Source organism: Scyliorhinus canicula, chromosome 15, assembly GCF_902713615.1.
Source record: "Scyliorhinus canicula chromosome 15, sScyCan1.1, whole genome shotgun sequence".
Taxonomy (NCBI): domain Eukaryota; kingdom Metazoa; phylum Chordata; class Chondrichthyes; order Carcharhiniformes; family Scyliorhinidae; genus Scyliorhinus; species Scyliorhinus canicula.
Genome location: NC_052160.1, coordinates 51,664,700 through 51,678,912, shown reverse-complemented (window position 1 = coordinate 51,678,912; position 14,213 = coordinate 51,664,700). Strand labels below are relative to the sequence as shown.

At 47.9% G+C, this 14,213-nt stretch overlaps 1 protein-coding gene across 3 annotated transcripts in view; it reads left to right on the top strand.

The window, feature by feature from the left end:
* Positions 1–14,213, top strand: part of lmf1 (lipase maturation factor 1) — a 945,108-nt gene that overhangs the window by 856,183 nt on the left and 74,712 nt on the right. The window contains exons 13-14 of one of the 3 annotated variants that reach the window (XM_038821133.1): positions 5,839–5,990; positions 6,879–7,100. In XM_038821133.1, coding sequence (XP_038677061.1) covers positions 5,839–5,990; positions 6,879–7,045 — 319 coding nt within the window. In that variant the 3' untranslated portion in view covers positions 7,046–7,100. Of the gene's footprint in view, positions 1–5,838; positions 5,991–6,878; positions 7,101–14,213 lie in introns of those variants that run through there. The other 2 variants (XM_038821130.1, XM_038821131.1) reach the window with 2 other exon arrangements.

Here is a 14,213-nt window from a genome sequence, read left to right as displayed (position 1 = left end):
GGAGGGCTGTCTTACAAGGAAAGGCTGGACAGGCTAGGCTTGCATCTGCTGGAATTTAGAAGAGTAAGAGGTGACTTGTTTGAAACCTTAAGACTCTGAGGCATCTTGACGGGGGGGCGGGGGGAAGTGGAGAGGATGTTTCCTCTTGTGGGAGAATTGAGAACAAGGGGATCGCTGTTTAAAAATAAGGGGTTACTCATTTAAGGCACACGTGTGAAGAATTATGGACGCGATTCTCCCAAAACGGGAGAAATCGTAAGGCTGGCGTCAAACCCGCCCGGGTTTGACGCCAGCCCCCCCTTCCCGACCGGGAACCGATTCTGGTCCCCGGTCGGGGCTAGCAGCCCGACGCCGTAAGCTCCGGCATCACGGGCTTAACGAATTTTGTTAAGCCCGCTTGCCGGAGTTAGCGCCGGCTGACGCGTCATATGACGTCAGCCGCACATGCGCGGATTGGAAGACTCCAACCCGCGCATGGGCGGATGACGTCATCGCGTATTTGCGCGAAACCCGCGCATGCGCGGGCCGGGATGCCCCTCAGCCACCCCGCGAATGGATACTGCGGGGCGGCGGAAGGAGAAATAGTGCGCGGGCATCGGGCCCGCTGCCCGCGATCGGTGCCGTGGTACTGGCGTGCCAATCGGTGCCATGGTTATAAAATGCGAGTTTTTACGGCCGTTTTTACGAACGGCCAGACCAGGTCTGTTTGCCGTTCGTAAAAACAGCGTAAAGGGCTGGGACTTCGGCCCATCGAACAGCTGTGAATCGCTGCCGGCCGTAAAAAAACGGCGGCAGTGATTTGTGTCCGGAGTTGGGCGGGGGGGGGGGGGGGGGGGGGAGGGGGGAGAATAGCGGGAGGGCGGGAAAAATGTCGGGAAGGCCCTCCCACTATTCTCTGACCCGTCGTGGGGGGCGGAGAATCGCGCCCTATTTTTCTCTCAGCGGGTTATGAGTCTTTGGAACTCTTTTCCTCAAAAGGTGGTCGAAGCAGAGTCTTTGAATATTTTAAAAGCTGAGATAGATAGATTCTTGATAAGCAAAGGGGTGAAAGTTTATCAGGGGTAGGCGGAATGTGGAGTTGAGGTTACAATCAGATCAGCCATGAACTTACTGAATGACAATGCAACTTCAGGGCTCTCCTCCTCCTACTTTGTCTGTTTGTATGGATTCGTGGCAGTTTTATGCTCAATTCTTTCACATCATAGGAAAGGGTAATGAATAGCAGGAGTTGGTTGACAGGAAGGGTTGCAGAGGCCAGGAATCATACAAGAAATAGCTGGGAGCTATGGCAGGAAAATGTAGAGTTGATATCCCGGATGGATGAGATTAAATAGCTCAAATGGTCTTGAAGTTTCAAGCCCCTCAGGAAATGAATAATCCTGAACTTCTTTCCTGCGTGTTGTCGTTGAATCCCTGGGGCGATTAGCCTATCTGCCACCCAGCTTTGAGCTGCAAAGGGAAATCCAAAAGGGAGATGTTATCCAGTGTGAACTCTTGGGTTTAACCTGAGGGCTTGTTCACTCTCACTGTGGCCTCTTAGCAAATAACTGAAGATGAACGCAGGAGCACGTCGTCTTTTTCCTGGTTTTTATTGTAACGTGCTATCAATAGCAACTAAAGCAGAATAAGTCAAAATGACCTATTGCCAAGTAGCAACAGAAGGTTGCATTTATATGGTGTCTTTAGCATGGTAACATTCCAAAGCACATTGCCAAACAACATTTGACACTAAGCCACCTCAGGAGATATTTTAGTGCAAGTAGCCAAAAGGTGTTGAAAGAAGTGTCTTTCATGGACCATCTTGAATAGAGAGAATAAAAGTAAAGGTTATGATGAGTCAAATGGATACAAAACATCTACACAGATGCCACAAAACCCGCTAAATATTCCCTGAATTTTCTATTTTTATATTGAATATTGAGAATGCGTTGTTGTCAAAGAGCTCGGTGCAGGTTTGCATTCCCAGCCGTGGAATGGCCAAGTTAATTGGAGTCCTCAGTATCGCCCAGTTTACGGCCTCCTTTGTAATTACTTGAATTCAGAATTTTTCTACTTAACCTCGCAGTGGATATTTCACTTGCTGCTCTGTCCTTCCACAGCACTCGTGTCTCTGAGTCAAGAGGCCCTGGGTTTAAACTCCACTTCAAAACCAGGCACAATTCTCCGATTTTGAGGCTACGTCTGGTGGAAGAGTCTGGTTTTACGAAGAAAAAGTCGGTGGCGCCCACCCCACCGATGCTCCACCCGGTGGGGGGCTTGCAGGCGTGCCACGTAAAGCCCCTGGTGTTCCTGACAGAAACGGCCGGAAAATTGCCAGGTCCGTGGCCGCATATGCGCACGACAACGACCTGCAGCGGTTGCGCCATAAAACATGGCGCCGGGCGTGCACGGACCCGGCCTACCAGATAGTGTCCCCCTGTAACCCCCGTTGCCATCCCCGGACGACCCCCCACGAGTCCACCCAAGCCCTCGCCAAAACCCCCCTGGCCAGCAGAACGGTCCCCCCCCCCCCCCCCCCCCCCGCACGACTGTGGCGGTGACGGACACATTCCGCAGCCGCCACGCGAGGTTGACGAAAACTCAGAGCACAAGTGTCCCATGCCGTCGGGAAGTCAGCCCATCGGGGGCGGAGCATCGGGGAGGGCCTTCGGGTGACGTCCTGAGGCCGTCACAATGGTGTGCGCCGTACTCGGTGATGATGCCATTTTGGAGGCAGAGAGCATCCAAAAACAGACACCGCCCCAATTTCGGTGTTAATAGGGATTCTCTGCCCGATCGCCGAATAAGATTTTGGCGTCGGCAAGCGGAGAATCCCGCCCATAATCTCCAGGCTAATACTCTGCAGCACTAATGAGGGAGTGCTTCACCGTTGGAGTTGCCGACTTGTAAATAAGAGGTTAAATTGAGGCAGCATTCTCCCCCTCAGATGGTCGTTAATAATCCCATGGCACCTTTTAAAGAAGAGCTGGTGTCTTGGCCACTATTTATCCCTCGATCAGCGTCAGAAACTGGGCTCCCTGATTATTATCTTGCTGCTGTTTGTGGGAGCTTTCTATGCACAAACGTGACTGTCCCATTTCCAACATTGCAACAACAACTGCATCTGCAAAATACTTAATTACCTGTGAGGTAATTTGGGACATCCTGAGGTTGTGAAATGAGTTACATAAAAGCAAGTCTTTTTTCCCGTTTGCTTCCTAATGAAGTAAACCTGCTCTTCGAATCCATTTGTTTTACATTTTCCCATTTCTTGGAATTTTAAAGTTGTAAACCTGGCTCCTTGTTGAAAGTTAATGTTAAACTTGATCATCTGTGGTCACTGTCCCCTGGAGATACTACAATATCCATTTCCTCCACTCTGTCTGGGTCATTTGTAAATACTAGGTCAAAATGAATATTGCCTGATTCAAGAAGCAGTCATGCATTACATTCACCAACTCTTACTCCAGAAGACTTGATTTTTACTAATTTATATCAGGTTGACCCAAATCTCCATTTTAATGACATTTCCTTTCTTACATACTCTTGTTCACCTCTTCATGGAATGAGCAGTCCTCCACCTTAGTCAACCCTTTGTGTAAACTTTGATTTTTTTTTACACATGAGATTCTTCTCTGAAGTAACCCTCTGTAGAGTTTAAATCTTCCAACAGGATGTCCTCTTTGTTGCCCCGACATATATAGTGACACCAGCTCCTTTTATGTCATTGAATCATACAGCACAGTAGGAGGCCATTCAGCCTATTGTGTCTGTTCTAGCTCAATTCCCTGATCTTTCCCTTTCAGCTCTAACATCCTAAAAGTCTTATTGCCCTGAATTTCCATCCTTTTGGGGTTGACTAAGCTTCTGATATTCCCACCAATTCATACTTCCTTCTCAGTCTCGAGTTCTGTCACTTGCACAACCAAAGCGGCTTCTTGTCCCTCTTCCCGGTGAGAGCTCCAGAGGTAGAAATCTGCCTTGGGCCATGTTGAGACATGCCCCTGGTGTCATGACGACCACCTGATGACCATACCTATCAGGCAGAGTATGTAGAATGGTGACAATACAGAAGGAGGCTTTTTGCCCTCTCATGTTAATTCAACTCTTTACAAGATCACTTTCCCTAGTGCCATACCCTCCACCCTTTCCGTGTATGTTCCAGTTCTCTTTTAAAAGCCACAATTGAACCTGCCACCATTTCTTCTTTTGCCAATCATCTGAAATCGGTGTCCTCTGGTTCCATGCATCCAGCAATGGGAGCAGCTTCTCCCCATCTTTCCTGCCCAGACTCCGCAGGATTTTGAACACCTCTATCAAATCCCCTATAAACCTTCCCTTCTCCGAGGACAATTGTCCAAATCCATATTATGCATTTCTACCCCACTCTGTCTATAGCTACTTGCTGACTACATTCAGTGGAAAAGCTGGTGAGTTCTCCCCCATGCCCTGGATAATGTTCATGCCTAAATTTAGCTTCAGAAGTAAGGAGGGGGAAGAAAGGTCCCGATGTTCCTGCTCCTGATCGTCCACCAATAATGTCAGGTACAGAAGGTGGGTTAGCGGTATAGCAGGAATGTCCCTTTTCCTTTCCCAACCCTGCTCTATGTGCAGTCATTCATTCACCAAAGAACAAGGCCATTTAACCTCTTGTCCCTGTGTAAGCTTTGATCAGGCTTTTCAAAATCACTCTCCCTGCTGCATCCCCCTAACCCTGCAATTCCTTCCATTATGAAATATCTCACGAAAGATATCATTGTATCTGCCTCACTGTTTTTTCAGGGAATGAATTTTTTTAAAAGTTTATCTTTTACAGGATGTGGCTTCGCTGGCTAAGCCAGAATTTGTTGCCATCGTTAATTGCCCTTGAAATGATGGTGATGAACTTCCTTCATGAGCCGCTGCAATCCGTATGTGTAGGTACACCCACTGTGTTGTTGGGGAGGAAGTTCCATGATTTTGACCCAGCGACAATGAAGGAACGGTGATATATTTCCAAGTCAGGATGATGAGTGACTTGGAGGGGAACTTTCAAGTGGTGGTGTTCCTGTGTATCTGCTTCACTTGTCTTTTGAGGCGGCAGTGGTCATGGGTTTGGAAGGTATTGCCGAAGGAGCCTTGGTGAGTTCCTGCAGTGCATCTTGTAGACGGTACACACGGCTGCTACTGTGCGTCAGTGGTGGAGGGAGTGAATGTTTGTGGAGTGAATTCCGGATCTCAACAACTTGCTGCGTAAAGAAAGCAATTCTACTCGCCTTCTCCTTTGTCAAGTATCTTAAACCTATGTCCTCTGGTTAACAATACTGTCAATGGAAACAGTTTCTCCTTGTCTACTCTTATTGAAACCCTTTGCAGATTTTGAACACCCCCTGTTAAACACCCTTTAACGGTCTCTGCACTAAGGAAAACAAACCCAGGCTCGTCCAGGCTCGCATGTGGAGAATAGCTGTTTGGCAGCTGAAGATATAAATATAAATTGCTGTTCATTAAGGTTGTCAGGGTTGTGAAGAAGAAAGAGAAAGAAATAATCTTGCGTGCAATCCACAAAAAGGACAAACGAATGTAAACTGAGGTGCATGAATAAACCCCCTATTAACCAATCCAGGAGAAACACAAGGAGGCAATAGCTGAAACATAGTGGCTGGGAAATTGCGATTAGGTTTGTGCATTACTCCCCAGTCACTGATTTATCCACATGATATATAATAACAGGAGTTCAGCAATGATGTGCTTCAACCAGCGAGCTAGACCTTTGCTTAAGGCACAAACCTAATAACAATTTCACAGCCACTTTGATTATTTTTCAGCTGTTTCTTTAGTTGGAAATGGAAGTGATCTTGTCTTTTTTTTGTTTTACAGACTTTATGTTCAGTGTGCACAAAACCAAAAAGGTCAGTTTGATTTGGAGAAGCACTGGCTGGGAAACTTTGTACACTGGTCCCCGGTCACCCATTTGACAATGACCAGCTGTGAGCAGGGATTGTCTTCCATCTCGGCAGATAAAGCAGCAGGTAAAGCGCGGCAAGAGGTCGGAAAATGGCAGAGACTGTCCCCGCGCCATACAATGTATGGGTTTCACTTTCTTAAAGCAAAGACTCAATTTATATTAAGTTTGAGATCTCTGCACTCCCTCAATTCTAGTCTCTTTTGCACCCTCATTTTAATCGCACCACCATTTGTGTCTGGCCTTCAGCTGCCAAGGTTCTAAGCTCTGGAATTTCCCCGCTCCGTGACTCTACGTCTTTCACCTCCTGTAACTATGTGGGTGAGTTCATGGGTTCATGCTGAAGTTTGGAGTGTGGTTATATCAGGTAAAGATGTAATCTTATCATTTGAACCTGGGCTATGTTTAGAAACAATTCTGTTATGCTCCCTTTGTTCTGGATAACCTGCTGGAGGAAATAGTTTTTCTCTCTTCTTTAATCACCTTAAACACTTTGATTAATTCAACTCCTTCAAACCCAGTTGAATCTGTGTTGCACCGCCTGCAATGATTACATACACCCTTCTTTCAGTGAGAATGTGTAGGTTGTTGTCATAGGTACAGAATCAGTTCAGGTATTAGAAAGGAAACAACTTGGATAATAAACATAGTGACAGGTCAGGCTTGATGGGAAAAATGAAAACAGGCTGAAGATTCTCATATGAACTCTGTCAAATTCCCACAAATCTGAATACTGGGGATACATCTGGGCAACCTGTTTATCTGGAGCCTGCCCTGCAGTGGCAGGTGCTTCCTTTTGACCTTTGACCTGAGAAGCTGGTTAGATGACCAATAATTGTAAGCTGCTGTATTTGGGGAACGGAAAGGTGCGTGGAGTGGAGGGCGGGGATGTCACAAAATGGGATCTGTTACCCAGCAAAGCAGTATTAATGCACCCCACTGATTGTTGTTTCAGGGTTTCCAATGCACCCTCAGGCTTCCAGGGCCATGTCCGGCAGAGGGAGCAGGCTGAGATGGAAGAGGTTAACTGCAGGCAGCAGCTGTCGTTGTCACCTGTCTCGCTGCCGGTCCCTGCAGCTGTGCATAACACACAAGGCCATGTCTCAGCCCAGGCCAGATTAAAGCAGCAGAGAGAGAGGGAGATAGTTCTGTACATGTGCATCAGATGCCACTGTCTGTGAAAATCATTCATTTGTATTTCTACTTCTGAATAAATCAGACATTGCTCCTGAACATTAAACCTGTTTCCTCTGTTTGGGGGAAAGGAGGAGGGCACAATCTTAAAACTAAAACAAGGCCATTTAAGAGTGAAGTTGGTCAAAACCTTTTCGGGAATGGTGAAGCTCAGGAAATGTACCCCTCAACATGCTGTGGATCCTTGGGGTGGGGGGGTTGTTGTTACATTGTAACATTGATAGATTTTCTGTTCGCAAAGTATACGAAGGGATATGAAATAAAGATGGTAAATGGAGGTGAGATGCAGGCCAGGCAATGAACCAACTGAATGGTGAAACAAGCTTGAGGAGTTGAATGGCACCCTGAAGTTCTTAGAAACATAGAATAGAAACTGTGGGCGAAATTCTCCGCCCCCCACGACGGGTGGGAGAATAGCGGGAGGGCCTTCCCGACATTTTTGCCGCCCTCCCGCTATTCTCCCCCCCCCACGCCGAAGTCCCGACCCGAATCGCTGCCGCCGTTTTTTTACGGCCGGCAGCGATTCTCAGCTGTTAGATGGGCCGAAGTCCCAGCCCTTTACGCCGTTTTTACGAACGGCAAACACACCTGGTCTTGCCGTTCGTAAAAACGGCGTGACTAACTCGCTATTAATAACCATGGCACCGATTGGCACGGCCGTACCACGGCCGTGCCAAGGGTGCCATGGGCCCGCGATCAGTGGGCACCGATCGCGGGCAGCGGGCCCGATGCCCGCGCACTACTTGTCCTTCCGCCGCCCCGCAGTATCCATTCGCGGGGCGGCTGAGGGGCAACCCGGCCCGCGCATGCGCAGGTTTCGCGCAAAAACGCGATGACGTCACCCGCGCATGCGCGGGTTGGAGTCTTCCAAACTGCGCATGCGCGGCTGACGTCATATGACGCGTCAGCCGGCGCTATCTCCGGCAAGCGGGCTTAACGATTTTCGTTAAGCCCGTCTTGCCGGAGCCTACGGCGTCGGGCTGCTAGCCCCGACCGGGGACCAGAATCGGTTCCCGGTCGGGAAGGGGCGCGCTGCCGTAAAACCCGCCCGGATTTTACGCCAGCTTTACGATTTCTCCCGTTTTGGGAGAATCGCGCCCATAGTATTTCTACAGTCCAGAAGGAGGCCATTGGGCCATTGAGTCTGCACTGACTCTTTACAAAAGCGCCCTACCAAGGCCCACTCTCTCGCCCTATCCTGTAACCCCCATAACCCCACATACCTGCACATCTTTGGACACTAAGGGGCAATTTAGCGTGGTCAATCCACCTAACCTGCACATCTTTGGTCTGTGGCAGGAAACCGGAGCACCCGGAGGAAACCCACGCAGAGACTGAAAGTGCAGACTCCACACAGCCACACAAGAGCGGAATTGAACCCGGGTCCCTGACGCTGTGAGGCATCAGCACTAACCACTCTGCTGCCCTCTTATGTAGGATTACTTTCCCCCAGCAACGGTGGGGAGCTGGAACCTTTCCCCCCCACCTGACTCTGCTGTCTTGCTCGAGCATGGCACTCCCCCCACCACCCCCAGCTTTAGCTGAATTCAGCATGGGGATCAAACCTGGCATTCTACGGCACGCGACACTGTCATTACCCGGTGGAGTGTGAGGGGAGTTTATTTCCTTCAGTTCCTGAGTGCAGGGAGAATGTGTTCTTATTTTTCTTTCTGAATATGTGAAATATTGATATGCTGTATCAGATATCTCTATAATGCTGAGTTAATGGCCAGATGGAGTAATATTGTACTGATAGTTCTAGCAGCCACTCTTATTGTGCAAGACTTGGCACAGGCCAGATATAAACGTGAAGGATCCATTTCACAGTTAGCAAACTACCACGAGTACAAGTTTCATTCAAACTCTGATCAGCGCCTGTGGCCGCTTGAGAAAAACCTGATTTGATGTGCAATTTTACATGTGGGCATTGCTGACTGGACCAGAATTTATCGCCCATCACTACTTGCCCGACAGGGAGTTCTGGTGAGCTCCCCTCTCGAACCATTGCAGTCCATGTTGGGGACTGGGGACATGAACATCGCTGGCGAGGCCATCAATGGTTGGCCATCCCTATATTCACTTTGAGCATGGGGTGGCAAAGGCCTTCTCGTACTACGTGGTCCAGGTGGTGTAGGAACACTTACAGTGCTGTTAGGATTTTGACTCAGTGACAATGAAGGAATGGTGATTTCCACATCAGGATGATGTATTCTTGTGGGTGGGCGTGTTCCCAAGTACCTGGTGCAGGAAGACAGGGGAGGAAGACACTGCCAGCTGGAGTAGGGGAGGAGAAGAAGACACTTCTGGGTTGGAGTGGGGGAGGAGAATAAAACACTGCCCGGCCAGAACACTGGGTAAAACTTAGGAATACAAAGGTGGGCAGCCACATTACTGGTAGTGTATTATGCGCCCCCAAAGAATCAGTGGGAAATAGAGGTGCAAATATGGTAGGCAATTTACTGAGGTGTGTAAGAATAATAATCGGGTAATTATATTAAGGGACTTCAACTTCCTCAACATAAATTGGGATAGTCATAGTGTAAAGGGTTTAGAGGGGGCGAATTTCTTGAAAGGTACTCGGGGGAGTTTTTTTGCATCAATATGTAGAAGCCCCAACCAGAGATGGAGCAGTGCTGGATCTGTTCTGGGGAACAAAGCTGGACAACTGTTCAATGAGGCAGTGGGGGAGCAGTTTAGTGATAGCGACCACAACACGGTACAGTTCAAATTGTTATGGACAAGGAAAAAGATAACCTGCATAAAACGGTTTTGGATTAGGGGAAGGCAGATTTTACTAAAATAAGGCAGGATCTGGCCAAAGTTGACTGGGAACAGCTTTTTGCGGGAAAATCTACAGCGGAGCAATGGAGGGCATTCAAAAAGGAAATAGGGAGAGTACAGGTCCAATATGTTCCCTATGGGGGGAAATGTAGGAGCAATAAGTTCAGGGAATCCTGGATGACTAGAACAATCCAGGACTGGATAAGGACAAATAGAAAGGCTTTTAGCAAGTCCAAAGGGAGAAATTCAACTGCAGCCCTAGAGAAATATAGGAAGTGCAAGAGGGGAAAGCAATTAGAAGAGCAAAATGGGGGCATGAAAAAGAACTTGCAAAAAAGATTAGGGAGAACCACAAGAAATGAGGAGCTATTGGAGACTTTGAGGGGTTAAAAATAGATAAATCCCCAGGCCTGGATGAATTGCATCCCAAGCTGTTGTGAGAGGCGAGGCAGGAAATTGCTGGGGCAAGTTTTTATTTCCTCTCTGACCAAAAGGGAAGTGCCAGAGGACTGGAAAACAGCTAATGTTGTTCCACTTTTCAAGAAGAGTGGTAGAGATAAACCAGGGAATTATAAACCGGAGAGTCTCATGTTAGTGGTAAGGAAACTATTGGAGAAAATTCTGAAGGAGAGAATTCATTTCTACTTGGAAAGGTTGATTAGGGGTAGTGCGCATGGATTTGTCAGAGGGAGCTCATGCCTAACAAATTCTGAGGGGATTTGAGAAAAAAAGAATTCACTCAGGTGGTGGTGAGAATCTGGAATGTACTGCCCAGGAAGGTTGTGGAGGCTGAAAACCTCACAATCTTTAAAAGCACTTGGACGAACACTTGAAACACCATCACATTCAAGGATATGGGACAAGTGCTGGTAAATGGAATTAGCGTGAGATTAGGGGTAGTTATTGTCAGTGCAGACTTGATGGGCCGAAGGGCCTTTTCTGCACGGTCCGACTTTATGGCTCCATCGAGTGGGTGTGTAGGAGGGAGTGTGAGTGTGGCAGAGGGATCATAGAATACCTACAGAATACCTTCAGAAGGAGGCCATTCGGCCCATCAAGTCTGCACCAACCCTCCGAAAGAGCACCCACTGAGGTCCACACCCCACCCTATCCCTGGAACCCCTTTGGACACTAATGTGCAATTTAGCATGGCAATCCACCTAACCTGCACATCTTTGGACTGTGGAAAGAAACCGGAGCACCCGGAGGAAACCCACGCAGACACGGGGAGAACGTGCAGACTGCACACAGACAGTCATCCAAGGCCGGAATTGAACCCGGGTCCCTGCCGCTGTGAGGCAGCAGTGCCACCTTAAAGGCCACTTGTGAAGAACAATAAATGTTGGCCTTGTCAGCAACACACACTTCCCATGGCTGAACAAAATCACAGGCCTCTTTGGGGGTAGCAGTCCCCACTTCAAGTATGCTACAAGCCATGAAGGGAAATAAAACATTCCATTAATGATCAAATTCTTTCATTTATTTGTACAAAGCGGTTTATCTTGACAATGATGAGGAGTAAGCGAAAGGCATTGGATGGTGATTGCATTTCTCTGTGATTGAGAAGTTCTTGTATCACCGCACTTTCAAATCAACGTGTTGCTGCTTTCCTTCTGAAAACTCTCTCCTAAAATGTATCTTCAATCACTGCGGAACAATTCCCAGAATTTTGCACAAGGCAGGTGGCCAGTCGGGGCCACCTCCTGTGGGAATTATTGGGGAATTTCACAGATAATCCCTTGGCCTTTCCATTTCCTCCTCCTCGGCTCCCCACCCCCCTCCCCTCTCTAAGTGACACTTCCTCTGACCCCTGAACAGTCAGGGTCACCATGTCTTCCTGACACGGCTGGGTCAGTGTTTTGATAAGCTCCTGTTAAGATGCCAGTGCTGACTAACATGCTGTTTTATATATATTGGGGTGGGAGGAGGTGGTGGGGGGGGGGGGGGGGGGGGGGTTGCTGTGGCTTTATTGTGAAGAGATTACAAGGATGTCTTCTGCTATTCTGAGGGCAGATATTTCAGGATTTGTACACCCGGTTAATAACTTCTTCAGCAACTGATAAATGATGTGGAAATGCTGTTTGAACAAATGGCTTTGCTCAGTTTAAAACCAAGCACAGTAACATTCTGTTGGTGAAACATTTCTCCTTTGCATGCCACGAATGTCTGATCATTTCCCGTTAAAAATAGAATCAGAGAATTCCTATAGTGCAGAAGGAGGCCATTCGGCCCAGGGAGTCTGCACCGACCCGCTGAAAGAGCACCATAGGCCCTTTGCCCCGTCCTATCCCCATAACCCCACCTAACCTAACATCTTTAGACACTGTAGCCACCTGAAATGGCCACGCCCCGATTACAAAATGGACACTTGCAGAGAATGAAGGGAAAAATGGACAATGCTGAGAAAGCAAGCAGGTGCAAGGTTTGTCTGTTGATTGGAGTTTGCAGCTCCTAGACAAGACCTATACTGCAAAGCCATTAGCATACTAATGAGCCATCTCCGGGGACAAAAGGGAAACATTTAGGTAAACGATACTAAAGCAGACACCCCGGTGCCAGAGGAGATTAGAACAAAACAGGCCAACGGACACCTAGGGCCCGCCCAGCAATCAGGGCAGCCACCCCTTTATTGGAGAAAATCGATACCAATGATCAGGATGTGGTCCAATTAATTGGGACCAAGTTCAAGGACCGCCCAAAAGCGCGCGAAGCCCCCTTTGGGTATAAGAAGAAGCCCCCAAGAGAGAATTGTTCTTCTTGGCCTTGGCTCTCAGGGACGAGAGGCCTGCCTAGCAGCTGCACCAGAACAAGTTATTCCAAAGTCAACGCACGCTACGAGATAGACGCTCCTAGCTACTATTCCATACCAGTTCGACCCCAGCAGCCTCAGAACCGGACAACGGCCATTGTTCCTCTGACTGAGTGGGCGCCCGAAGCTAAGTATAGGCGTTAGTAGTAGTGATAGTTTAGTTGGTAGAGTTTGTGCATGAGTATAATTGACTGTGTGTGTAAATAAATGAGCATTGATTTTGAACTTACTAACTGGTGTATCGAGTCTTTGATCAGTATTCGGTTTTGAACCTTGTGGCTGTATCGAAAGATACCTGCCGACTCTGGAGCAAATGTAATTAGAATTAAGGAAGGCGACCATATTAACCACCATAAACAGAGCCAATTAGAGAGAGAACACAACAAGCAACAACACTAAGGGACAATATTTAGCGTGGTCACTCCACCTAACCTGCACATGTTTGAACTATAAGAGGAAACCGGAGCACCCGGAGGAAACCCACACAGATATGGGAAGAACATGCGTGCAAACTCCACACAGCAGTCACCCAAGGCTGGAATCGAACCTGGGTCCCTGGCACTGTGAGGCAGCAGTGCTAACCACTGTGCCACCGCGCTGCCCATATATTAATATAGGATTGTGATTGGCCCATTGTTGACCAACGACCAAATGATTATTTCCTGTCAACGATTGTGATGGAAGATGTTTGTTGCATTGGGTGCATGTTTACAGTACCTCCGAATGGGATCTGGCAGCATCCGGGGTGGGACTGTGGCAGTGAGTTATTGCCATTAGCTGTGGATTTTTAAAAGCCTGGGAGATTGTAAGGCAGGTAATCCGAGACTAAAAGGGAGGAAGACAGAACATTTTATATCATGGTTTTATAGCTGCAGGACATGCAAAAATGCTTACCAGCCAATGAACAACATCTTGAAGTGTAGTCACTGTTGTAATATAGAAAATGCTGCTGGGGGAATTGACACAAACAAAACTCCCGCAATGGGAAAACGACCAGATCATTTATCAGTGGTGTTCATTTTGGGTGGTGTGGAGTGAGGGTTAAATATTGGCCCAGGACAACTCTCCTGCTATTCTGTAAAAAGTGTCACTGCATCTATTCTATCCACCTGAGAGGGATGATTCAGTCTCTATTGAACATTGCATCTGAAAGTCAGCACTAGAGTCTGTGAAGGAGTGCAGAATTGGCAGGGGTACGAGAAATGTTAGTTTCGAAAATATGCTCAAATCCCTGGTGTGGGATTTGAGCTCACAACTTTCTAACTGAGAGGCGAAAGTACAGTGACCTGACTGTAGAATCGCGCGGCATTTCCTCTTTTAATAAAGACAGTTACAGAATCAGAAGCCGTACGAGACAGAGAGTCAAGACTGACCACTCCCTCCTCCCTCCTCTCTTTCCTCCCTACTTCAGATGACACACCTCAGCCTGTGCATCGTCCAAAAATAAAAAACGCAGTTAGAGGTTTTGACTTCCCCGCCTGCCCGCCCCAAAAGTTGACTGATTCC